This window comes from Ursus americanus, chromosome 14 (assembly GCF_024610735.1).
Source record: "Ursus americanus isolate L20-20 chromosome 14, mUrsAme1.1.p, whole genome shotgun sequence".
NCBI classification, from domain to species: Eukaryota; Metazoa; Chordata; class Mammalia; order Carnivora; family Ursidae; genus Ursus; species Ursus americanus.
Genome location: NC_142140.1, coordinates 53,295,472 through 53,323,174, shown reverse-complemented (window position 1 = coordinate 53,323,174; position 27,703 = coordinate 53,295,472). Strand labels below are relative to the sequence as shown.

Genomic DNA, 27,703 nt, shown 5'->3' with positions numbered 1-27,703 from the left:
CTGAGCCGCGCACAGCGTAAGGGGCGGGGCCTCGGGGCCTCGGCCATAAGGATTAGGGTGGGCGGTGAGACGGCAGACGGCTGTTCCATCCGCGAGTGAAAGAGGAATGCTAGTTTCGTCCTGCAGAGAGACGCGGTTGGGCCCTGGGGCCGGATCAGCGCAGGACTTGGGGTTGGACGGGGCTCAGGTCGGTGGCGGGGTTTGGTTGCTTAGGCCTGTGGGGCGGAGCTGGGGCGAGACAGCGCCTAGGGGCGTGGCTTAGTTGGGTATTCCGAAGGGCAGGCTTTAGGGTGGGACAAGGCGGGACTTGGTTGAAAATTCTTGGGGAGCTAAGGTCCAGGGGATGGCTGAGGTGAATGGGACTACCGGCGGGGATAGGGTTAGGGCCTCCCATCCAGCCTCCGGAGCTAGAAAACTGGATGCTCATCAATTGCGTTTATGCCCTTCTCCACGTTGTTGTACACAGAACACAATACTTAGAATTTTGAGTCTAGGGGCGCCTGGGTGGCGCAGTCGTTAAGCGGCTGCCTTCGGCTCAGGGCGTGATCCCGGAGTTATGGGATCGAGCCCCACGTCAGGCTCCTCTGCTATGAGCCTGCTTCTTCCTCTCCCACTCCCCCTGCTTGTGTTCCCCCTCTCTCTGGCTGTCTCTATCTCTCTCAAATAAATAAATAAAATCTTAAAAAAAAAAAAGAATTTTGAGTCTATACCGATTCCTGAGATCTCCCATTCGTTCAGTCCTTTCACTGGGTCTTTAGTTTTCCGTTTCATTGTTTTATTGATTACTGCTCTTTTAGAGAAAAGCAGTTAATATTTATGTAGGTCCATTTACCTGGAAACCTTGCCCTCCTCTAATAGTTGTCTTATTTTGACTTTCCGTGTAAATAACATTTTCTGTTCATACTTTTTTCTTGTTCTAATACTAACTCATTTCCTTTTCTTGTTTGTGCAGGGCCTCAAATTGTTACAAAGTCGGAAAGCAAGCAAGCGTTCTTGTCTTTGTCAGTAATCATTATCAAGAATCCTAGGTAAGCTAGGTTGTGTTCTTTATCAAGTTAATGAAGTCCCTTTTAAAATCTGGTTTTATGAAGGTTTTTTTTTTTTTAAGATTTTATTTATTTGACAGACAGAGAGGCAGCGAGAGAGGGAACACAAGCAGGAGGAGTGGGAGAGGGAGAAGCAGGCTTCCCCCTGAGAGGGGAGTCCGATGCGGGGCTCCATCCCAGAATGCTGGGATTGTGACCTGAGAAGGCAGACGCTTAACGGCTGAGCCACCAGGCGCCCCCTTAACTGATAATGTAATTTTGCTCCTTTAACTTTCTTTTGGTATCATAGCTGTATAAAATATTTAATTTTATATAACCTGATGAATCTATACCTTTTAAAAATTGGTTTTTGGGTTTCCTAGCTTGCTTTTATAAAAGTCTTCCCAAACTCTAGAGTATAAAAGTATTTTCCCAATTTTCTTCCACATTTTATTTTTAAAACTTTTCAATCTTTTTTTTTTTTTTAAAGATTTTATTTATTTATTTGACAGAGAGAGAGACAGCCAGCAAGAGAGGGAACACAAGCAGGGGGAGTGGGAGAGGAAGAAGCAGGCTCATAGTGGAGGAGCCTGATGTGGGGCTTGATCCCAGAACGCCAGGATCACGCCCTGAGCCGAAGGCAGACGCTTAACCGCTGTGCCACCCAGCCGCCCCTAAAACTTTTCAATCTTTGCTCCTCCAGGAATGCATTTTGGTATGTAGTGTGAAGTAGAGATTTGTTATGCTAATAAGCACAGTAGGACTCAGTATATTGGCCCCTAGGTTTATTTCTTCACTACAGGCTAAGACACATTAACTCAGAAGCCAACTGGGGCCAAACTCAAACTTTTACATATCCAAAATAGCATATTTTTAGCTATTCAGAGCCTCCTATATACTCTGTGAAAACATCACCCAGCATCTACTGAACATTGGTAAAATAGAGCCTTGTGATTATAAGACACTGAGCTACTGTGGCCTTTCAGAGCTCTGTGACCGCTCCATTCTCCTGAGCAAATCACTTACATCCAGGCTCCCTCCCAGGTGCCCTCCCCCAGGGGTTCCCTTGCCCTCTTCCCCTTGTGGATGGTGGCTCCAGTGCCATAAGCCTTCGGATGGTCTCATGCTGGGACTTACCCTCTCATGCAACTCTGTCCAAGTGCCACCCTGTCAAAGGAAAAACTGGTGGATTGAAAGTGGTAAAACATTTTAATCAGCACTATTGCACCCCGGAAAAAGAGATCTCAATATAATAGAACCAGGTGCAATTCCAAATATCTCATGGGCAAATGAGAATTTATAGGCAAGGAGCACGGTGGAAGTTGGTGGATGGAAAATTACTAAGAGGAAACATCAGAGGTAAGGGGGATTCCTGACTAAATCAACCTAACAGGACTCTTGCTGAAGGCAGGCCAGGTGATCAGATATCACGTGGGGGATGAGGAACCCGAGTAGATATCAAGAATGATCAGATACAGAGGATGGGAAATTCTGGCTAAACTGACTTGCTAAAATTAGGCAATACAGAGACAAACACAGAAGTCCAAAAGTCAAGACCTAGTGGCAGAGGAGGTCAGGGGGGCCTGAGTAGAGTTTGGGGAGGAAGAGAATCTTTGTTAATCCAGTAAAGCTCACTGGATGTTACTGCTTCTTGTGGTCCTATCTTCTTCCTAGATCAGCCTCCAAATCTGTCAAATTCCTTACAGGTGATCAGGCTGGGACTGAGGTAATCGGGAAATAGGTACAGGGACCACCCAGTCAATAGGGCAATCAATCGGCAAAACTATACTGGACAGCCTCAAGTGGTCAAAACTCCAAAACACCTCTGTTGTCTGTTTGACATGGTGTTGCTCTGTGCTGTTTTACTCTGTATATTTTTTGTGATCTCCCACTATGTGTCATTAGCCTCAATAAGCGGTAGTGCACATGAAGCAGGCATGCTGGGTCCAAGGACTCAGAGGAGGGTCCCACGGGACCAGCCAACAGGGTCCTTGGCTTCTCAAAGGACAGAAATCAGACGCAGGCCAGAGAAACAGTGTACTGAAGAGTGTGAGTAACATAAAATAGCAAATGGAGTGTCTGGGAGACTTGCAAAGGAAAAATGAATGAGTATTGTCCTTGCTTCGTTGGGGTTAAGGGTTGATATTGGAAAAGGGTCTAGAGTATGTGTTTTTTCAGGAATCCAGGATGGGGCCATTCAAAGGCAAGTGTCAGGTGAGCAATAGGTACCATTCCCTAAATTACTAAAGGTAGGGGTACTGATGCCAATATCAGCCGAGGCTTATTCAAAGCGAATATCCTGGAACGTGTTTGGGATCTGGCTTTTCTTAGGTGTGATCAGGTGTTTGGGGCCTAGGACAAAACTCAGAATAATTAACTTCCTTGTATCCCCTTTGAAGTGGGAACATAGCTTTTTTGGCTTATTCAAAGGCAAAATATTGAACATAGTAAATGCGACCTAACAGAAAAACAGTAGAGATGGAGCCATTCTAGAATGGAGTCCCTTCAGCTCCCCTACCTCACAGGTATTTGAGTGAACCCACACCACTGGAACTGACTTTTGGGGTCAGAGGTCCGGCTGCCTGAGGAGAGAGGTCAGCCTGCCTGCCTGGTCCCCCACTAAGCAGCCGCTGGGCCTTGTAGGACTAAGGATCCAAATAGGAAGAGGGGAGGAGTGCCCACCTCTGGACCAGGGGTGGCCTGCTTCTGACCCCATCATGGGCTGTAGCAAGAGGAGGTCCCCATGACCAGGCTGGTGTTTTGGGGTACTCTGAGACAAGAGGTTGTCCATGTCCCTGGGGATTGTACAACAGGTTAATAAGCCCAGAAGGCAGAAATGGCAGGTCTTCTAAGCACAGCTGTGCCTTTGTTCACAGCTAGCAGGCTTGTCCCACTCGGATCTGCTTCAAGGATGGCATTCCAGCCCTTCCCCAGAAGAACATCAAGACCCCCAATTCTTGGGCCCAGCCAGCTAAAACATTACCTAAAGTAACTAAAGTCAAGGGGCGCCTGGGTGGCTCAGTCTGTTAGGCATCTGCCTTCAGCTCTGGTCACGGTCCCGGGGTCCTGGGATTGAGCCCCGCATCGGGCTCCCTGCTCAGTGGGAGAATCTGCTTCTCCCTCTGCCCCTCCCCCTGCTCGTGCTCTCTCTCTCTGAAATAAATAAATAAAAATCTTTAAAAAAAAAAAAAAAGTAGTTTATATCCCTACCCTGCCCAGGAGCCCAAAGAAGGTGGCTATTTTACTGAAAGAGTGTTCTAAACCATAGATGGGTGTTGGGTCCTGCTTACCACAGCTTCTCACCAGGATGCCACCCAGAGAAGGAAAGAGCCCAAACTTCTGGGGGAGATGAGACATGACAGAGTGCAGGATCCCAGAAAAAAAGGATTGGACTTGTCCCCTCTGCTGGAAAAAAAGAAGAAAAAAAAAAAGTACTGTAAAAACTGAGACGTTTTATCCTCCAATTTGCCAGTGACCTTCCAAAAAGTAGTAAAAGACAAAAAAGGCCAAAGGGGAAGGCAAAAAAAGGAAGGGCTGAGTCTTGGAGGAGGAAATACACATCATCTCCATCTTTAAGGGCCTGACCCACTCTCTCTCCCCCACCCCAGGAAATGAATGCCTTGGGAGGAGAATTAACGATTATCAGCTTAACTAGTAAAATTGGCCCACTGTCGCTTAAAGGTGATTCTTTCCTGGTTGTCCCTCCCAGACAGTCCCTTTTCCCTTTATTAGAATGGCACCTGCTGAGCCAACTTCATGAAACAAGCCAAAAGTTTTTGCTATTGGTGGGCGCCAGCTGTTGAGAACCAGTTAACTTTCCCTTACCCGTGGAGGTGGTCAGTACACCGCAGGAACTCCTGGCTGAGGAAGGGCACTGAAGGGGTTCGGCCCATCCTAGCTGACTTAGGGAAAGAGGGGACACCGGTTCCTGCCATTTCGCCTTTTAGTTCCTGGTACAGCTTGTGCTTAAAGCCAGTAACCATAAGTGAAGCTGACTGTAGACTATAGCGAAACATGATTATTCCCTTCATTAGAGCACCCCAAACAGATATCACTGCCTTAATGGATGACATTTGAGCCGAAGTTATAAATTTGGCTAATATGTTCTACTCAAAGAAGGTTTCACAGGAGAAAGAGGCATCCTCACCCACTGCCCACATGCTGTGTTCTCTCTCTCTCTCTTTTTTTAAGATTTTATTTATTTGAGAGAAAGAGAGCACGAATGGGGGTGGGGGGAGAGGGAAAAGCAGACTCTCCGCTGAGTAGGGAGCCCAATGCAGGGGCTCAATCCCAGGACCCTCAGATCATGATCTGAGCTGAAGGCAGACACGTAACCAACTGAGCCACCCAGACACCCCGACCTGCTCCCAATACCCAGGAAGTAGACCAAATCCCCTCAGACTAAATAGATAATGCCAGCCACAGATGACCATCAGCTTTAACCTGTACTCTGTGACTGTGCCTCTTGCCCGTAGCTGAAGAGCCCAGTCTAGACTGCAGCTAAGTAGTTTTGTATTCTGCGCTTCTCTGCTGAAGGGGCAGGGCAAAAAGCCCCTTAGCTCATCAGAACCTAGGAGGCAATGAGAAACTGTCTTCTGACAGTTTGCCAGGGGAGGTGAGTGGCAGATGGCCTCATAGCAGCTCCTTACAGGCTTCCCATCCCCTCATCTTCTGGGAGAATCACAGGGCATTCTGCCAACATTCATATTGGCCACAGGTCAAGCCTCTGCCTGCATGGCCTATGTAGATAGATACAAAGTCTCAAGGGTGCCACGGCAGAGGCCAAAGATGTGCATGTCCCAGTCCCTAGAACCTGTGAATGTAGTACTTTGTATGCCAAAGAGGACTGTCCAGGTATGGCTAAATTAAGGTTCTTGAGATGGGGGGATTATTGAGGTGGACCCAGTGTAATTACAGGGATCTTTAGAAGTCAAAGAGGGAGGCAGTAGGGTCAGAGTCAGAGGAAGAAATGTGAGAATGGAAGCGGTGATCAGAATGATTTATAGTCATGAGCCAAGGTATGGAGATAGCCTCCAGAAGCTAGAAAGGCAAGGAAAGGAATTCTACCCTACAGTCTTCAAAAGAAACACAGCCCCTGTGGACACACTGAATTTGGCCCAGTGAGACCCATTTCAAATGGCTGACCTTCACAACCATGAGATAATGAATTTGTTTTGTTTTAAGCTACTGAGTTTCTGGTAACTTGCTACAGCAGCAATAGGAGGTGAACATAGATAACTGTAATGAATTGTACCCATAGGGGCTTATACCAAAATTGATTCTTTTCTTTTTTTTTTTTTTTAAGATTGTATTGATTTATTTGAGAAAAAGAGAGTGAGCAGGAGGGAGAGAGAGAGAGAGATTCTTAGTGCACACTCTGCACTAAGTGAGATGTGGGGCTTGATCCCAGGATGGTGAGATCATGACCTGAGCTAAAACCAAGAGTCAGACGTTTAACTGACTGAGCCACCCAGGTGCCCTTGATTCTGTTCTTTTAGGGAACTTCGGATGAGACTGACCAGGACCATGACTCCCAGTAGGGTAATGAGGGGTACATGAAGGATATACTTCAGCCAGGCTCCCCATGCAGAGCCAAGCCAATTAAATAGTTAAACTGGGTGCAGCAAGAGGTATTAGCAGCTGAACATACCCTGCTTCAGCTGGCCAGCAGGAAGTCCAAGGTAACACAGTTGTTCATTACCACTCACACTAAAGTGTTTAGAACACTGTCATTGTCTGTGGGACATGTACAAAATAGGCCAATAATAATAGAATGAGGCCAAAGGGAATCATATTAGTGTCCAGAAAGTTAATTTTGTTCTGTTAATTCATGTTCAATATCAAAGGAGGCTGCTCCTCCCGAGAGGTTCTTTGAAGTGTCTAAGTGTGAGCATCCATTCCAGAGGTTATCTTGGGGCATGGAGAGAAAGTTTATGGATTGAGACTTTTTTAGAGCTTTACTGGGTCATTACAAATTCAGCATCCTCATTTTACTCACACTTTCCCATCTCCAGAGATCTTGGAGAACAAAACATTGGCCAGATCTTACAGAAATATTTGTTTCTCTACAGAGTTTCTGTTTGGGTGATGAGAAAGTTTTGGAATTGGACAATGGGGGGATAGTTGGACAAACTTTGTAAACGTAATGAATGCCGCTGAGTTGTACACTTAAAGATGGCTGAAGTAGTAAGTTTAAGTTTTACCGCAGGTTTTAAAAACATTCGTTGTCCTTCACTATCTTATCTCATTGGGTGCATTTTTCTTTGATCAGTATGTTGGCTACGCATGCTTTCTGATCTCCCAGGAGGAGCATAGGAAGGAGCTGGGGAAAGTGTACAAAGGTTTATTTGGGGATAGCAGAGAACTGAAATTTGGAACAAGCAACCTACAGCAAAAACCATATGCTAGTCCAACAAACAAAGGAGAGGAACATGATTTTATGGAGAAAGAGAAAGTTGGGAGAGGTTGTTTTGAACAAGAGTCCACTGGAGAAAACGAAGAGTTCAGGGCGATGATAGTTTCTCATTGACTGAATTGCTGAGGTAGTCTGTTTCTTGTAGGAGATGCAACGTACATCTTCTGTTGGGGGCTGTAATTTCCTGTTGAGGATTCTGTTGGGGAGTCTATAATTGATCATTCTTACAGTGATTGAGGAGTGGTACCCTGTGAGAGTTTCCCTCTGGCCTCCCAACTGCATTTTAGTAAGGTTTCTCTTCGCACAAGACAAAGTTTCTGAGAATAAATTACAATTGTATCAGATCACCAGGTTCACTACCTAGTCCATGACATATCCTTGGGAAGCAAATCCCTCAAGCTAAGAAGAATTACAGCAATTCAGAATTCCCTCCCCTTTCACCAAAAGACAATATAGAGGATTCCTAAGACTTACTGTAGACTGTCCATTTCCAACTTGTAATTATCTGCCTGTGACACGACTCATGACATCCCTGAAGCCATGACTAATATAGAGAACTCTCCCACTCTGGGTCTCCCAAATTATAATAAGCGGTTTTCTTTTTCTTGGTGCCTGAAAGGGATGGCCAAGCTCTTGGATTTTTAACTCAAAATCCTAATGGAAATCGGAGGCCCATTAGGCATAACAGTTGCTCTCCTAACCCAGGAAAGAAGACAGTAGCCTCAGCCGCATACCTAGACAGGCCATCTTATTTAAATTTAAGATCACCTCTTCACCTCCAGTGTAGTGTTAGAGACTCTGGACTGAGGTGCTGTTATAGCGTTTTCTCTCTCTTGCCTGAGGTGCAGTTTGCAGCTCCCTTCCCAGATTGAGGGGAATCACAGGTAGGGGATGAACTATACTGAAAAAAATGAATCATGAATAGTGAATTTATGTGGCCATAGGAAAAGATCAAGTGCAGCTATACAGGGATTGTATTCATTATCTCCACGGGGAACCGGGCAACAACAGCTGTGCAGTGAAGAGTATGATGCGTTCACGTATGCACCAAGATTTGAAAGCAAATGCTAATCAGTTAAGACGTGTAAGAGCACCGGGCTGGGGAGGAAAATAGACCACTCCGGACCCAGCGGCCCACTTGGTCCGCGCGGGAGGAAAACTGCATCTCTCCTTCTCCAGCGGTTGGCAGAACAGGTGTCCGCGCGGCTTCGCGCGGCCCCGCCCTTCCCGCGCGGCCCCGCCCTTCCCGCGCGGCCCCGCCCCTTGCGCGGTTCGCGGAGACCGGAAAAGCGCATGCGCAGGGCGGCGGCCATCTTGGCAGCGCGCCACTCCCGCGTCCGAGGCAAAGTCCTCCCTTCTGAGCGCACGGCCTCGGAGGGCCAACGCGGAAAGGAAGGACCCCAAGGGGGAGGCGCGGGGTTGAAGGTCCCTTCCTCCGAGAGCTGGGCTGGCTGGGTCCCCGGGGCGGTGACAGTAGCCCCGGGGGGAGGCGTGCAAGCCAGGGCTTTTCTGGTCGCGGTGACTCCGGCTCCAGCGTTCTCCGCCCCGGCAGCCTGGCGGTTGTTTCCTGCGGGCAGGCACGCGGTGCGCTTGTGGGTGTCGGTTATTGAAATTCGGTAAGTTCTCCGGTGAAGAGAGGGACCTTTGCAGGTTCTTAGGGAGCACGTGTGTGTGACAAATAAATGCAGAAGTGAATGAATTCGCCTAAGTGCCAAACCTAGCGCGGCAGAGCGCTGCCAACGCCCGGAGCTTCGAGTGTAGGAGTCTCTTGAGGGGAAGGACGAGGCTGGCTGGTGGCCGTTAGCTGGAATGGAATTAACCCTAAGTAAAATGAATTTGGACAGGTGGGTTTTTCTTTCGGCTGTTCATCTGGAAATTCGTCCTTAAAATCTGCAGCTGCAATAGAACGAACATCCGCGGAACCTTAATCCACGTTCACTAATTGTTAAGATTTTGTCTCTCGTCCTATGTATTGTTATGATAAACCAACTAATGGTAAATTGCGGACATTTTACTTCATCCCTTAATGGTAAGCATGCATCTCCTAAGAATTAGGACAATCTTCTGCTAAAAACAGAACTCCACTGTCGGTCCAAGAAAGTAAAATTTCTCCAGTTTTCCTCAAGTATCTATTAGAGCTGTCGGGATTTTTTTGGAGCTAGGATCCTAACAATTTGCATATTGCATTATGTTTTAGCTCTCTGATCTCTTTTACCTAAAATATTTTGCCTGCATTTGGTTCTTGAACGTTTCAGAATTTTGTTGTGAAATATTGGTATTTCAATATGATGCTGTTTTCCTATGATTTCATTTTTTTTTAAGATTTTATTTTATTTTATTTTATTTTGTCAGCGCAGGCACAAGCAGGGGGAGCGGCAGGCTGAGGGAGAAGCAGGCTCCCCCCCTGAGCAAGGAGTCTGATGTGGGGCTCCATCCCAGGACGCTGGGATCATGACCTGAGTGGGAGGCAGACGCTTAACCCACTGAGCCACCCAGGCGTCCCTTCCTATGATTTCATTTAATTAACTTGTCTATCTCTTGTAAAGTAGACTTGGGTCTAGAGCAGTACGGCCTAATACGTATATATTGTGAGGTACAGATGTAATTTTTTAAAATAATTTTTAATAACCAAATAAGAAAGATTTTAACCTGTGAAATTTTGGTGTGTCTTCTTTAATTCAACTTATCCGGTTATCAGTTTAAATTTATTAGTGAAATTAATGATGAATGTAGTTAATAGAGAATTATTAATGAGAAATTTTACATTTCTTTCCTTTTGTAATAAGTTGCTGGAACCGGGTGTGTATGCTGGATCTCAGTGTGATTGCTGAGTTTTCATTGGAAATTTTTTTTAATTTTTTTATAAGATTTTATTTATTTATTTGACAGAGACAGCCAGCGAGAGAGGGAACACAAGCAGGGGGAGTGGGAGGGGAAGAAGCAGGCTCCCAGCGGAGCAGGGAGCCCTACGCAGGGCTCGATTCCAGAACCCTGGGATCATGCCCTGAGCCAAAGGCAGATGCTTAACGACCGAGCCACCCAGGCGCCCCTTCATTGGAAATTCTTTTTTTTTTTTTTTAAGATTTTATTTATTTATTTGACAGAGAGAGAGACAGCCAGTGATAGAGGGAACACAAGCAGGGGGAGTGGGAGAGGAAGAAGCAGACTCTCAGCGGAGGAGCCTGATGTGGGGCTCGATCCCATAACGCCGGGATCACGCCCTGAGCCAAAGGCAGACGCTTAACCGCTGTGCCACCCAGGCGCCCCTTCATTGGAAATTCTTGATCTGTTACTTAATTCTTGATTCTCTTAACTGTTTTACTGTGGAAAAAGAGCTCCAAACCCAGATTGTTCAAACATAGTGAAAAGTTTTTTTAGTAACTGAATCAATTTTATTTGTAAATTCTAGTTAATTAAAAGTAAATTTAAGAATCTAGTCCCTTGGTCACACTAGCCACATGTCATGTTCACAGTACCCAAAGAACCAGCCAGTGCCTGCCTAGTTAGACTGCAAATTTAGACACTTGAACGTTTCTGTGTACTTTGTATTGTATCTCATCCGGAAGCAGGTAAGTGCAAGTTGTCCCATTGTTTATTAGGAATGAGAAGCATTTAGTCAAGGTGCGCTTCTCATAGTCACATATTTTTTTTGAGGTAATCCTTGGGTGATACTTGGCAACAGGGAAATCTTTTTCCTAACAGCCTTTCATCCAAGGGTTTCACAACACTTGGTCAGTCTTTGCTTCAATCTTTTTTTACATGGTGGGGGGAGTTACAAAATGATATTTTTCCCAATTCTCATTCCTTCTCTATTTTTTAACTATGCAGCTTTCTTTCCCCACCTCCCTTGTCCTCTATACTTTTTTTTCTTTTTGGAATATCACAGTATGTTCTTGGACTTTTCTTTCACTCACTATTATTTTGATACTCAAACGGTCCCAAATTTGCCCAGGGGTAGTCCTTTTGAATCCTGTGTCCCTTCAACATGAGTCCTTTAGTCTTTAAACGCTATTAGTCTTTAAGTGTAAAATAAACCCCCAGTTTACTTTGTACTCTTTTTTTTAAGACTTATTTATTTGAGAGAGAGAATACAAGCAAGGAGGAGGGGCCGAGGGAGAGTGAGAAGCATGTTGATGTTGAATGGAAGATGCTAGACACATTAATGCATATCATGTGATTTTATATGAAGTTCAAAAACAGGCAAAATTACAGTGTTAGAAGTCAGGATAGTGCTTCCGTTCGGAGAGGAGAAAGGAGTAATTTAGATGAGGCATATGAGTGCTCCGGGGTGGAGAAATTCATGATAATGTACGCTTGTAATTCTACACTTGTTTGAATGTATAATTCAATAAAATGTTTGAAAAATGAACTTAACTATAATTTCCAAGTGTTTGAAAGGACCAACAAAATGAACATAAGGCATAAGTTAAAAAATACGTGTGTGTGCGTGTGTATATGAAAGGAAGGAATTTTAAAAAGGCAAATTTAATGAAGAAAGAACTAAGAGGTGAGTTTTTTTAGGGAAAAAAGCAGATAAACTTTGGGCAGAGTCTGATTTAGCACTCCACCTACTCTCAACATACCCTATGGTAAGACTTAGGGGATTGGTCAGATATCTTACATGAGTGTTTCTGAGCTGATATGCCATTGAAGTAGAGCAGTATTTGAAATGTATTCTGTGTTTACCATGGAATTGTTCTAGTGCTTTGGATCAAAAGTGGAATATCACTTTTTAGGCAAGTCAGATGTTAGTTTTTCAAGAGCCTCCTGAAATTTTTTTTTTTTTTTTTTTCCTATTCTGTCTTTATCTTTCGCAGAGCTAGTCCTGAGCTTGCTAAGAAAAATCCTGGGGGGGGTGTGTGTGTGTGTATGAGTATTGGGGAAGGCCGAAGATAATATTCCTTATCTGTTCATATTTAACACCGACTGTTGGAATACAGATTTATTGTTTAGTAACTGCTTAGCCCTTTGGAATGTGTAAAATCTAAGGTATGGGGCATTTTCTATTAGTTTGCTGTGCTCTCCTCAGTGCCTAGTATATTATGTAGCAGAGGGAAGGACACTTCATAAATATTTGCATAATGAATAAAGACATAAGCTGATATAAGGGCTTGAAGGAAGGCAACTGGACCTATGTGGTTTTGCCAACTGGAGGAGCTCAAAGATGTCTGAAATAAACCGTTTGTGCCGGGCATCCTCAAGACCACCCTCATGCTCAGCAATGCAGTAGGACTCACAAGACTTGTGCTGTTAAACCCACCATTATAGTTTATAGAATACAGATCAGAATCATCAAAGGGATAAGACACATGGGATTAATTCCAGAACAAACCAGGCACAACCATCCAAGTGTCTTTTCCCAGTGCAGTCAAATGGGCATTGTTTAATATTCCTAGTAATAATGTGTAACATCGCATGTGAAATATTGCCAACCAAGGAAGCTCACCCGGTACATTCGACTATTCAGTTGGACTGCTGTAACAGAAATATAGATTGGGTGGCTTATAAACAACAGAAATTTCTCACAGTTCTGGAAGCTGGGAAAATCAAGATCAAAATGCCAGCAGATATGGTGTCAGGTGAGGACCTACTTGTTCATGGAAGGCAGTCTTCTCACTGTGTTACCTCATGGCAGAAGGTTCAAGGTAGCTCGCTGGGGTCTCTTATAAAGGCACTAATCCCATAATTACCTCTCAAAGTCCCCATCTCCCACATTGGGGATCAGGTTTCAATGTATGAAGAGTCAGGGAGGTGCAGACATTCAGTCTATAGTCCCTGAGCTTTGGTGTCCAGGTTTTTATTTTGGTCAGTCCCAGAGGCACGCACCACCTGCATGACTGACTTCAGCCACTTAAGCTCCAGCCTGAGTCCAGACTGTTAGAACGTTGCCCAAAGCTTCAGGCATCTAAAAACAGATGTTCACCATAATTTATATTGTTAGCATAAACTATCTGGTCCAACTGGTAACTGGCCCAAGGCTTCAGGCATACAAACACATCAGGCAGTGTATTCCATGGTCTCAGGTTGTCTCCCGCAAGCCCCACCAAGAGTAGGTCTGAAGACAAGCTTTTCTCAGGAAAGTGCAGGATTTGAGCAACCCAGACCTGCTGAGTTAATCATTTCTTGTACACCATTTTATAATCGTCCAGGTATGTTGGCAAATAACGATATCCTCAGGAGTTCAGGCTTTTGAGATAGAATAACCTGTATTCAGACTCTGACTCTTCCTAATTGGTGATCTTGGGCCAGTGACTGCTGCTCTCTCAATGCAGGTTGCCTCAGTTGTGGAATGACAATAATAATAGCTATGTTGGTAATCATATGAGCTACCACTGCTTTTGGCACATAATAGGTTCTCAGTAAATGACAATTGTTATTTATCTTCATGTGGTATACTCTGCAATTTTTAATGGCTTTCACATAGTGTAACTTCATTTTCTACAGAGAGCTGACTAATGAATGATGCTTCATGACAGCTGAGTAGTGCCTGTTGCTTAAAAACTGATGGTATGTGGCAAGACGACTCCACTACTTAATTAAGAGTAATTGAGATTGACCTGTCTCCACTAAATTCAGACACTGTCTTGAAGGACTTTGGGAACAGGAAGAATTCAGGCAGATTTTACTGTCATACCCCCGAGATGCCAGCCTTTGATCTTTTCTCTTTGGTAAGTCCTTGTTGATGTTTTACCTGGCCTGTGAACAGCCTGTCTTGTGGTCAGGGTCTAAGCAGTCCTGTTTCTATGCTGTCAAGGAGGGGTCTTAAGTAGATAAGAACATTCTGATGTCTACATCCTGGGATTTGGGAAGAAGGGGTGAGGATGGGTATTTTTCTGGGAGAGAGTCTGTTTAATCACATAATGAGATTCATTATTGTTGGCCAAAGAAATCAACAACTTTAACTCTCTGGACTTCAAATTTCTTTTTCCATAAAATGGAATTATTAAACTCTTCCTCCCAAAGTTCAGAACCCTTCTGATTTCAGATGAGGCAGGCTGCTTGGTATTTTATGGCAACAGCATGTGTGTCAGTTTAGAATTAGTGTGGAGTAGCTTCTAGCCTGAGTGGGAATCTTGGGCAGCCTGGGTTCTCAGGTTTTATTTCTTCTCCCCAAGGTCACCTTTCTCAAGATTTTTTCTGTCTTTGTGAGGAAAAGTCAGAAGAGGAAAGGACAATGACCAGGTGTCTGACAAATTATTCTCAGGTAAGTAGGAAATTTTTTCTTTTATAAAAGTACATGCTTCTTTCTACCAGGTAGGCATGTTTTCTTTTAGTGGGACAGAGTTTCCTTATGTGTATAGGGCCTGCCTAGGGACTGAGTTCCCAGTTAAATTTCCTCAGGTTTTGGGATTTTTTTATGTGGTTGACAGATGACATAGGGAAATGATACTATTATCCCAGTGTTTACTAATTCAGTCCAACCGTCATCCATGCTGGTTGTGTGCTCTCAGTGTGCTGTGATGCACTGTGAGGGAGGGACATGTGTTTCTCACAATTTGTGCTATCGCTGGAGGAATGATTCATTTATTCACCAGCATTTATTGTGTCTGTAATGTGCTCAGACTGTGGTAAGTCCTGTCAATAGAGAAGAAAAAGGCTAGAAAAGTGTACGATGTACTTGTGGTGAGATACATTCAATTGGGTGAAAGAGGTGCTCTTAAAGCTATATGACTGGATGAGGTCACCAGTGAATGTGTCCAGGTAGAGAGGAGAATGGACATGAGGACCATCAAGCCCTGGGAGAGATGATGGGAGAACACGGAATGCTATCTAAGCTTTGGGTCTCCCATTCTCTTTCTTCAGTGAACACGGGTTTAGATGCAGTTTCCTGATGCTGGGATGTTTGTGATGGTTAAGGACCCAGTGACCTTTGAGGATGTGGCTGTGGAATTCACCCAGGAGGAGTGACTTTACTGGATCAAACTCAGAGAAGGCTGTGCAGAGATGTGATGCTGGAGAACTACAAGAGTCTGGCTGCAATAGGTAAGGTTGGTGCCATGTCTTCGTTTAGTTTTTTCTGGAACAAATCTTTCTTAAACGACTGTATTCTAGATTCTATGCTGACTAATGGCAATGCAGTGGAAAAAAGAGCAGATGTTGTTTCTGTTCTTGTAGATCTTATCTTGAAGTGGCTTCCTCTTGAAAATGAAGACGTGTTTGTTGTCTGGTTTTATTTTCTCTATGGTTTGAAAGGCTTAGGACTTCAAAAATGTTTCGAAATACAAGTTTGAGCCTGGATTTCAGGGGAAAGATTGGCACGCCTTTTGGTGAACAATGAGAGTATGTGTTTGCATTTTAGTTTCATTTGAAAGTTTATTGGTCTGAAAAACAAAGTTTATTGGTTTGATAAAGTTGTCACAAACATTTTTTTGTTTCTCAAGTATACCTGACAGTATTTGGTATCCTTGGAGAGCAGAATCTTGGTCCTGATTTATGGAATTTTTTGTCATCCCTTGAGTGTTTTTCTTGTATCAGGCTTCTTTCTCTGAGAGCCAGGTCCCAGCTGTGCAGACCAGGTCTGATCTTTAAGGTGGAACAAAAAGGAGAGTGGAGGATAGTGGGAAGGTTTCTGCAAAGTAAGGGAAAAGAGAGAGGTGATTTCTTTATGAAAAACAGCGGGAATCCATGAGAGCTGCAGTCTATTTGGAAGTGTTAAATAGGAAGCTTTTGAAGATGGATTTTTACTGAGAATGCTGGTGTCTTCGGTTTCTGTGGTTCCTTGGGTACTTTAGACTTCTCGTTAACTTTTTTTTTTTTTTAAGATTTTATTTATTTATTTAACACAGAGACAGTCAGTGAGAGAGGGAACACAAACGGGGAGTGGGAGAGAAAGAAGCAGGCTCATAGGGGAGGAGCCTGATGTGGGGCTCGATCCCATAACGCTGGGATCATGCCCTGAGCCGAAGGCAGACGCTTAACCGCTGTGCCACCCAGGCGCCCCAGACTTCTCTTTAACTTTTAATCCACTTTTCTGAAACTTCCGTTTGGCCTGACAGTACGATCTATTTCTTCTTTAAATTTTGCATGTAGCTCTTTATTCATTTCCTTTCATCTTGCTTTTCCTGGTCATGCTGCTTTCTGTTCACCATCAGTCTCAACATTTATAGAATCATTTCTTAGGAAATCACTACCAATTTGACCAGCACCTTATCGTTGCCAAACTCTTAAGATAGTCAGATTTCTCAATCTCTGTATATTAATTTCTTCTTATTTTATATTTTAAGGCAGTCTTTGAAAGTAAGTAGACATTGGCCTTTATTTTTAACACTTTCCTTCCATCATTTATTTCTCCAAGACCTTAATGTTTTTTTTAATCTTATTTCAGATTGGGAGATTTGTCTTAATACCAAAAGTCAGCACCTCAGCAGAATATTTTGCAGGGGAAAACACCCAGTGTGGTAGAAATGGTAAGATTCACAGTGTGTAATTCCTTGCCTTCCACACCAGTGGAAGATTGGAAATTCCATAAGATAGAAAAGCAGCATGATAACCATAACAGACTTTTGGGGCTAGTGTTACTCATCCCAAACAAAACTGTGATCAGAGTCTGAGCATTATGAATTTGACAAACCCCTTAAATACTCCCTGAGATATAGTCACACAGTGTTCACTCAGTATTTCCATATATATAACTCAGATAAAGTTTTGGATAAGTAATTTCATCTCAAGCAATTACCAGCTAAACGCTATAAGAATCCCTGTGAAAGTAAAGACTACAACAGAACTTTTTAGCAGAATGGTCGCTTCATTCTGCTTGAAAGCACTCAGGTCTGGAACCATGCATTGCATGTGGTGAAAATGGAAGAAAACAAAAAACTTCAGTTATACTGATTTGTTTCCTGTGTAGTATAACAGAATTTAAGGCAGAGTGGAGGCTCTCTGAATGTAGTAAAGCTGGAAAACTTTTATAAGTCGACACTGATCTCTTCATCAACAGGAGAGAAGCCATATTGGAGAGGAATTGTCTAATTTTAACAATTGGGAAGAAGCCTTGAGTGAACACTCCTGCTTTAGGATTTACAGATTAAGCACATTAGAAACAAAACTCATGAGTGCAACCAGTGTGTAAAAGCCTTCACAAAGAGCTCTGCCCTTAATCTACACAACAAAACCCATAATGGAGAAAAGCCTCCTAAATGTAATCAGTGTGAAACAGTTTCCAGCCAAAATCTACATCCTGTTCGTGAGAAAACTTAAAAGAAACCCTATAAATGCACTGACTGTGGGAAAGGCATTCCTTCTTCCTTACACCTTAGAGAATGTATAAGAATTCATAGTGGAGAAAGGCCACATACCTTTAAGGAATGTAGGAAAGCTTTTTCTCATTCTACAAACCTTTTTGTACATACGCAAATGAACAATAGAAACGAGTCCTACAAATCTAAAGAATGTGGGGAAACCTTTATTTGATCTTCCTGTCTTATTCATCATTTAAGAACTCAAAGTGAACTGATGCCTATGGAATGTAAGAAATTTGAGAAAGCCTTTCCTTGTTCCCCAAATCTTGCTAAATTGTATACACAGTTTCATATGAGAGAGAAACACTGTGTTTGCAAGGAGTGTAGTAAAGAGTTTACTCGTTTCCCAAAACTTAATATTCACATGTGAGTCCACACTGGAGAAAAACCATATGAGTGTAGTAAATGTCAGAAAACCTTCACTGATTTTTCAGATCTTATAAAACACAAAAGAACTCACACTGGCAAGAAGCCTTATGAATGTAAGGAATATGGAAAAGCTTTGTTAGTTCCTCACACCTTACTGTACGTATAAGAACTCACACTGGCAAGAAGCATTATGAATGTAAGGAATGTGGGAAAGCCTTTAGTAACTCATCTCGCTTTAAAAGTCACATGCAAACTCACCTTGAGTGAACTATAATTGTAATCAGTGTGGGAAAGCCTTTATTTGATCTTCATTTCTTATTCAACATTTAAGAATTCACAGTATAGAAAGACCTTTTGAATGTAAGGAATGTGGGAAATCATTTAGATATTCCTCGTACTTTAGTCAACATAACACATACTGGAGAGAAGCCATGTGAATGTAAAAAGTGTGGGGGAGCCTTCACTATTTCATCAGGCCTTATGGTAGACATGAGAACTCACACTGGTGGATGACCTTTTGAATGTAAGGACTGTGGGAAAGCCTTCACTCAGTCCACGTACCTTTTTTCTTTTTTAAGATTTTATTTATTATTTGTTAGAGCACAAGCAGGGGGAGCAGCAGGCAGAGGGAGATGCAAGCTCCCTGCTGAGCAAGGAGTCTGATGTGGGTCTCGATCCCAGGACCCTGGGATCGTGACTTGAGCCGAAGGCAGACGCTTCACCGACTGAGCCACCCAGGTGTCCCTTAGTCCACATATCTTATTCAGCATTTAAGAACTCAACAGTGGGGAAAAGCCATATATAGATGAGGAATGTGGGAAAACGTTTACTACTTCTTCATGACTTAATGTAAAAGATTTCACACTTGAGAGAAGCTTATGCTTGCAAAGAATATGGGAAAGCTTTTAATACTTAGAAAACACATACAAAATTCATAGTGAAGGTAACCTTATTAGTGAGGAATGTAGGGAGCCTTTAGCTCTGCCTTATACTTTACTATTCAGCTGTGATTTCACAGGTATGAAAAATCTTATAAATCTAAAAAGTGTAGGATTTTTTTTTAAATTTTTATCCCCCACTTTGGGAGAATATGAAAGCATACATTAGTAAAGATCCCATGAGTGAAAGGGATATAGGAAAGCCTTTGATTATTCTTTGTTATTAGGAAACATAATTTACACTGGAGAGGAACTGTAAATTATAATTGTAGGGAATGTGGAAAAGACTATGTTAATTTATGTTACATGTAAGTCACATTGGAGAGATTCTGTGTGAATGTAAAAGTGGTGCTTTCAGTAAATACCTTACATATATTTTTTATAAAAATTAAAGTTCTAAAAGGGTTTTTTAAATAAAAAACCTTTGTTACAAAAGGTTTTTTGTTTGTTTTGTTTTGTTACAAGAGTTCTGACCTAAAAGTGTAAAACTTTGGGAGTTTTAGAGTGCAAATCTTCACTTACTGCATACAAAAAAATTGATACTGGAAAAGAAAACCATTTTTATTTAAATGAGTTGTCCCTGTGTGTGTATCTTTTCTCAAAATAGACCCACAGTTTTAAAGACCAGTGATGTTGAACATCTTTTCACATACTTGTCATCCATTTATCTTTGGCGAAATGTATGTTCAAATATCTTTTTTCTTGTTAGAGTCTTTAGTTTGTTATTACATTTGGTTTTCTTAATGAACAGGTTTATTGAGGTATCATTGCCATGCAATAAGCTGTACATATCTTAAGTGTATGACTTAAGTTTTGATGCATACACACATCCATGAAATCATCAATTGTTTTCCTATACACTAGCAATGAACAAATAGAATTTGAAATTGCAAACACAATACTATTTATATTAGCACAACAAAAAATGTGCGAAGTCTATATGGGAAAACTTAAAACTCTGATGAATGAAGTCAAAGAACTAAATAAATGGAGAGATTTAATGTTCATGGATAGACTGTGTATAGTCAAGATGTTAGTTCTTCCCAACCTGACTAATAGATTCAGTCCAATCAAAATTCCAGCAACTTTTTTTGTGGATATTGACAAACTGATTCTAATGTTTTTATGGAGATGAGAAAGACCCAGAATAGACAACACAATATTGAAGGAGAAGAGCAAAGTTGGAGGACTGAAACTACCTGGCTTCAAGACTTAATATAAAGCTACATTAAGACAGCTGGTGTTGGTAAGAGAATAGACAAATTGATGGAACAGAACAGAGAGCTGAGAAATAGGCCCACAAAAGTAGTCAACTGATCTTTGACAGAGAGCAAAGGCAGTGGAATGGAGTAAAGGTAATTCTTTCCAACAAATGATGCTAGAACAATTAGACATGCACATGCAAAAGAATGAATCTAGACACTGAACACTCTTCACAAAAATTAACTCAAAATGCATTGTAAACATAAGTGGAAAATAAACTATAAACTCCTAGAAGATAACATAGGAGAAAACCTAAATGTCCTTGGATGTAGCAGTACCTTTTTAAATATAAAACTGAAGTCTTGATCCATAAAAGAAATAATTGATAAACTGGACTTCATTAAAATTAAAAACTTATGCTCTGTGAAAGACCTTGTCAAGAGAGTGAGAAGACAAGCACAGGTTGGGAGAAAATATTTGCAGAAGACACATTTGGATAAAGGACCATTATCCAAAATATACAAGGAACTCTTAAAACTCAACAGTAAGAAATAGCCTATCAAAAATGGGCCAAAGACCTTCACAGACACTTCTCCACAGAAGATGTACAGATGGCAAATAAGCATTTATGAAAAGATGCTTCACATCGTGTCATCAGAAAAATACAAATTAAAGTGAGATACTACCACACATCTATGAGAATGGCCAAAATCTGGAACACTAACAGCACCAAATGCCTCTTTGCTGGTGGGAAAACAAAATTGTACAGCTGCTTTGGAATAGTTTGGTGGTTTCTTGTAAAACTAAACATACTCTTACCAAATGATCCAGTATCCAGGGTCCTTGGTACTTACCCAAAGAAGTTGAAAACTTACGTTCCTTCAAAAACCAACACATGCATGGTGTTTCTGGGGTTTTTCGTTGTTTGCACATGAATGTTTATAGCAGTTTTATTCCTAATTGCCAAAACTTCAGTGAATGAATGTCTTCGGTAGGTAAATGAATACATAAACTGGTGCATCCAGACAGTGGAATATCCAACACTAAAAAGGAATGAGCTATCAGGCCTTGAAAAGACCTGGAAGCACCTTAAATGCATAATACTAAATGAAAGAAGCCCATCTGGAAGGGTTACATACTGTATGATTCCAACTGTATGACATCCTGGAAAAGGCAGAACTGTGGAGATCAGTGGTGGTTGGGTTGGGGGAGGGGCAGCTTGGGGTATGAATAGGCAAAGCACAAGGGATTTTGAAGGCAGTGAAATACATTGTATGATACTATAATGGTGAATATGTCATTCTGTATTTGTCCAGACCTTAGAACGCACAACACAAAAAGTGAATCCTAAGGGACTATGGGTGATGATGATGTGTCAGTGTTGGTTCATCAGTTGTAACAAATTTACCACTCTGGTGTGAAATGTTAGTAATGGTGGAGGTTACCCATATGTGGGGGCAGGGGTATATGGGTATTTTGCTCAGTTCCATTGTGAGCCTAAAACTGTTGGGGGAAAGTAAGGTCTTAAAGTGAATAGAAACCTTTGAATCCCCAAACTGTGGGCAGGGAGCAAGATGAAATAGGTCTGTAAAACTACTCCATTAAAAATACGGTCCTGTGGGAAAGCAGGTATGATTCAGGTAGCAGAACTCCACAGAGAATCATTCCTGTGATGCTCCTTAAGAAAGGAATAGACAAGATGTTCCTGTTTTTCAGAATTGCTATGGATCATTGGCTGCAGTAGGCCTCCCATTACTCTCACTCCTTCCTTCCTTCCCCCCCCCCCCCTTTTTTTATGTTAGTCACCATACGGTACTTCATTAGTTTTTGATGTAGTGTTCCATGATTCATTCCTTCCTTTTTTAATGATAAGCAGCCAGCATTTTATTTTTTTAAAGGTTATTTATTTTTTTTAGTAATCTCTACACCCAGTGTGCGACTGAGCCAGCCAGCCAGCCCCCACCCCTTTCTTAATATGAATGTCTACTCTGATTATCCTTTCCTCCTCTCACAACTATATATATATATAGAGAGAGAGAGTGTATGTGTGGGGAGTAATTAACTTGTCTCTTTACTTCACAAATCTTCAAATCAAGAGTATCATACTCAAACCAAACCCAAGCAGTTTTTGTCAGATTGGACCTGATTTAGATGTCAAGATTCTGGATGTAGAGCTTGAGTCTGATACTATGGGCCTAAGATTTTGGCATGGTTTTTAATAGGCGGTGACTATTTGTGTATGTGGAAGGTACGTAAATAATTTGTGGCAGACTGATGATTTTAAAATATGGCCCCCAAATTCTTTGACACTGTTCCCTTCCCTTGAATCTGGGCATACTTTTAACCTTTTGCTGGAGGAATACAACATATGATGCCATGTGATTTCCCAGTCTAGGCCATAAGAGGCCATGCTAGTCCCTCCTGCTTATCTTGGCATCTTTCTCTGTTGGGATACTCCCAGCAGATATACTTCCCTTGGAAACAAGCAGTTACACTGTGACATGGAGGGGCTGCATGGAGATGCTCCTCTCAGCAGTGACCAGCTGTTCTCAGCCCTCTAGCTAGTTCAAGGAAGGCAACCAGATGCATGTGTGAGTTTTCAAATGACTCTAGGCTTTTTTTTTTTTTGGAGTCACCTTGAGCTGTGTGAGTCTTCCCAGGTAAGGCCCTGGTCTTTGTAGGGGAGAGACAGTCTATTCATTCCCTTTGTGTCTTGTCCAAATTCCTGACTCGTGATATGTGAAAATCATAAAATGGTGGTGGGTCCACACCAGCAGTTTTCAAACTTTGTGACCTCAGGACTCCTGTATACTCTAAAATTGAGCATCCAAAATGCTTTATTTTATGGACACTGTATGAGTATTTGATGTACTAGAAGTTAAGACAGGTGTTTCAAATATTTATAATTCATTTCATAATGTACATGTTTATGAAAAATAACTGTTTTCCAAAATGAAAACAAAAAAGCATGAGAAGTGAGAGTCTCTTCTTGACCAAGCTTTAGTAAGTTCCTGAACCTTTTCCAGGGTCCATCTGTGCACTTCCTTATAAAATCCAGTTCTAAAAAAAAAAAAAAAAAAAAAAAAATCCAGTTCTAGCAAGAACCCTGCTATAAGTCAGTTTAGCGAGAGTTCCCTCATCCTCCACCATCCTTCAGTGATTTCTAATCACCCTGGCCTGTCTTCAGCAAAGATTCTGTTAGGTCACTTCAGCCAGAATCCCTAACCCCTCTTATTTCCTCTTAGTAGTTTTCCATCCACTGACCCCTATCCTGGTCCTTGGCTATAGGTTCCCACTTACCTTGCTATACCTGAACTTGAGCCCATTCTCTCTCCCACTGTAAAGTCTTGTTGCAGTGGTCCCTGTACCTATCTCAATGGCTGAAAAAAGTCTGCCTCACCGTCTTTAACAGGTGTCACTAAGTATTTTTCCTTACCAGATGAATGACAAGCTTTACAAAAAGACTTTATAAATCATTTTGTCTAGCTTAGTTGATGATAGCTGGAGTCTCATACATGCTTCTGCATTCAATTTTTTTGCTGTAAGTTATTTTAGATGAACTATATATAGAAAATTTGGCTTCAGTGAGATACATAGTTGGAAAAGTAAAGTATTTTCAGATAATTCTGGCTCTTTGATACTTTGCCAAAATTCAACTAATGGTAATTTCTTAAAGATTTAGTTGCACTGTGGAGTATGAAGTTCTATCAGTGAAATCTTCCCATTCTGTTATATTAAAATCCATTGACTTTTCTTGCACTTTGGATATTTTACCCATACATGATTTTGTGCCATCATGTGTTACTGGTATAGGGAATAGGTCACTACATTATGCATATTTTTCAAATGTTGACCTATTTTATTATCTAGCATCATACACTAATATAACCGTTGATAGTAGCAGAAAAGTTTGTAAATGTTGAGAAACTGCCAACATCATGGTTGCAGATATATACATTTTCCAGATTTTTCTGTTGCCTCAAGGACATTTTTAAGGAAAACTGGATTTTTTATTTATCATGAGTATATGGTAAAGAAGAATACAATGACAGTGACTGTGGCACTTGATGCCACTGCCTTGATTTCTGCCAAGGCGCCAACACTTTTATCCACCATTCCTTTTATATCATCAATAAAAATGTCAGCATGATGAAATGGTAAATAATAGAACTATTACAACAATAGTTTTGACCTCACGGGCTGCCTGAAACTGTCTTGGGGTCCCTCAGTCTGGCACCCACATTTTGAGAACTGCTGTTATATATCACTGTCTTTGGGATGGTTTGTTACACAGCAATAATAACCATAACAGGCTTTCTCTTTTTTATGATTAGTCTCTTCAGTGGCCTAGACAGTTAACTGGGAAAATTCCAGGCTCCTAATGTGCTTCAGAATTTGGCTTGCTTTTTGCCCAAGTAGAGCCTGGGTGTTAAGGGCTCAGATTAGAGCCTGACTGGTAGAGTGTGGGTCCTGCCATTGTTGCTTTTGAGCTGTGTGTTTGGGTACTTCCCTTAGCCTCTCCTCCCAAGCCTCATTTCCATTTGCTAAATGAGATCATTATTAAGGCAAATGATTTGTTACCAAATGTCAGTGGAAACTTGCTAACAGTCGTGACTCACAAGGGCTGGTGAGAGCTCCCAGTTATTTTTGCACTTATTTCTATGCCCTGAAAGCTTTCCATGGACTGAGTCACTTCATCTTCATTACAGCTCTCTGAGGGAGCCACTGTTCTTATTCTACTTAGAGCTAACAGAGGAACCCTAGCCACTGACTCCAGGCTTTCTGGCCTCATCCAGAATTAACAGCAGCCAAATTTTGTTCCTCTGTGTTCCGTATTACAAGTGGCCACATTTTCGGAATTACTGTGTTCCCATCAGCAGAGCACTCAAAATTCAATTGGAACACAGATATCTCCATACAGAAACCCATTGTTGATGTTGCAGCTGACCCAGAACTGCCAGCAGAACGAGTCTGCCCTTGCTTTCAAAATGTGGCCAACTACTAATTGTAAAGAATGTGAAACACACATTTTGGTAGAAGTGGTAGTAGATAGTCGTAGGCTGGACCTTGATAGGAGTGAAGACTGGCCCATGGTTTTGCAGCTGTGATTGAGTAATTTCGGTGAGTTTTTCGAGTAATTTTAATGAATAATTTTTTTCTCCTTATTTTTACTCCTCCCGTTTCTTTCCCCTCTCTTGTTGTAGAAATTACACAGGCAATTTCATCCATCTGATTGCATATGCATATCGTGTACAGTCTTGTTAACATTAAATATTACAGAATGAAGATAGGCATGATAGTAATTAAGCACATGATTTTATTATTAATCCACTTACTCTGCAGATCCCAAAATGAACCTGAAAACCCCCATGGCTGGCACCAGAGACCTACTAAATCACAGTAAAATCATATCAGAACAAGACTGACCTTTTTGCTTCTCATTTTGCTTTTTAGTAATCATTCTTCAAATTCAGAGCCACAAATAGAAGGGATGTTTATTTTTCTCCACTGTTTTGGCACCTGTAACAGTACAAATGATTTAATTTCAGGTTATCACAGTTATGTGTTGGTTTTCAGGAATTTCAAGAAAATGAAAAATTTGTTGTCATCAAAATAAGAGGAAATAAATCTTCATTTGTCTGTTGTAAAAAAAAAGCATTTGCCAAGGGCAGGTAGATAATTTGTTAAAAGGATACATGAGTATTTAATGAAGCTGGAGATTTTAATTTTGGAAGCCTGAAATCCCCCAGATTTAGTTTCTGGGAATTTTTATTGAAAGATGTCTCTGCTCTTGGGGCACCTGGGTGGCTCAGCCGTTAAGCGTCTGCCTTTGGCTCAGGTCATGATCCCAGATTGGGCTCCCTGCTCTGCGGGAAGCCTGCTTCTCCCTCTCACACTCCTTCCCTTGCTTGTGTTCCCTCTCTGCTGTCTCTCTCTGTCAAATAAATAAAATCTTAAAAAAAAAAAAAAAAAGATGTCTCTGCTCTTAACAGAAAGAAAGGAGGGAAGGAAGGAAAAGATAGATGTCTCTGCTCCTAACCCATATGTGGTACAATTTTGCCAGGTTTTGATCTTGGTATAAATAGTGAGAGGGACTTTTTTTTTTTTTTTTTCTAGTCCTGAAGTAGTCTCTTTTTTTTTAATCTGAAAGTCTGGTCAATAATACACAAACCAGAAATACAAATGCAAAGATTTCTAATGGAAGAAGAGTTACCCATTGAGATTGAAACCTGTTCTCAGTTTGAGGTCCTTTTGCTTTAAGAGTGCAAGGATTTTAGGCAAATGCATCACAAAGTGTTACTGTATTTGTATGAGCCAGTGGTGGCTAGAATAAATGCAGTTATCTTAACTTGGCTTTTTGTAAATGCTTGTGAGGAAATCTCTAGCATTTCTACCCTACTTACCCCAAATCTGACTGGACTGTCAAAGCCCATAGGGGCCCCAGTAAGAGAAACCTGTGTCATTAGGTCTCAAACGAGATTCATCCAAATGGAAATTCATATCTGGTGCAGTAGTTTTATGCCAGCCCCATTCGTGTCCCCAGGTTCTGCTTGACACCTTGAAGGCATCTATGTGGGTTCCTTCTGTTTATCTTTGATATAAAAATTAGTGTCCCACCCCATACCCACTCCCCTCCCCAAATGTTTGCAGCCATGGGAGGTAGGATTGGCCCTTGGTAGTCCTCTGAGTAGAAGAGCTCTGAGGTGAGGGCCCAGGGTTCACTGACAGCAAGGAGCAGAGCTGGTTGTGAGAAGAGACATTCCACTAAGTTTCTGGACCATTTGACTCTGGAATTTCCTTTTTCCCCCAGCCCCCCCAAAATTGTTAAACAATGGAATCAAATTTCATTAGTGAACTCTTTTCTAGGCTGTATTTCTATGAACAAGCAGCCTGACTGTGCATCTGCATGTGCAGCTCTATCATTTTCTGTAGGAACAAGAGGCTCTGGGCTTCCAGTGCAGTGCATGAACAAAGATGGCCAGGGCAGTTGTTGCCCAAGGTGTGTGTGTGTGTGTGTGTGTGTGTATGTGTGTACAGTGGAGCTTAGGAGGGCTAGTGGACGTTTTACTTCTTTCTCAAAATGTCATGCTTTGTGTCCAGAGCAAAGCCAACAGTCCTTGGTCAATAAAAGTGTGTAAACATCCTCACAGTTAAGCTAGCAGTAAGGCTGTGCTCATTATGTGGTAAAGACCCTAGCCTCCTTGAAATCTCTCTTCAGGGAAATGTAGATCGAAAATTTTACATTTTTGAATTTTTTTTTAAATTTATTTAAGTGATCTCTACACCGGACATGAGCCTGGAACTTATAACCCCAAGATCAAGAGTCCCATGCTCCACCAACTGAGCTAGCCAGGTGCTGGAAATTTTTCCATTTTAAACACATGGTTCTAATCTATAAATTTAATATTAGTAACTAGGTTCCTAGCACTTAAAGGGCCTTCTGTTTACTGGCTGGTGTTACTATGGAGCCATCTGCCTAAGAATCACAAGCCCACCAGGAAGGGATTGAGATTT

The 27,703-nt window shown here is 41.8% G+C and overlaps 2 protein-coding genes across 7 annotated transcripts in view; both read left to right on the top strand.

Moving 5' to 3' along the window:
* Positions 1–43: 43 nt before the first annotated feature.
* The window catches only part of LOC123777596 (zinc finger protein 177-like), a 41,663-nt gene continuing 14,003 nt past the window's right edge, over positions 44–27,703 (top strand). For 2 of the 6 annotated variants that reach the window (XM_087867299.1, XM_087867295.1), the window contains exons 1-4: positions 8,749–9,056; positions 13,885–14,108; positions 14,556–14,644; positions 15,244–15,423. The gene's annotated coding sequence lies outside the window, so the exon portion shown is untranslated. Of the gene's footprint in view, positions 188–952; positions 1,029–8,748; positions 9,057–13,884; positions 14,109–14,555; positions 14,645–15,243; positions 15,429–16,765; positions 16,848–27,703 lie in introns of those variants that run through there. The other 4 variants (XM_087867297.1, XM_087867296.1, XM_045774359.2 and 1 more) reach the window with 4 other exon arrangements.
* On the top strand, positions 8,734–26,297 carry LOC123777603 (uncharacterized). The gene is given in 7 exon segments (XM_087867737.1): positions 8,734–9,056; positions 16,665–16,677; positions 16,766–16,847; positions 18,050–18,175; positions 18,178–18,306; positions 18,309–18,456; positions 18,458–26,297. Coding segments are annotated over 7 exon segments (1,074 nt in total). The 3' UTR covers positions 18,711–26,297.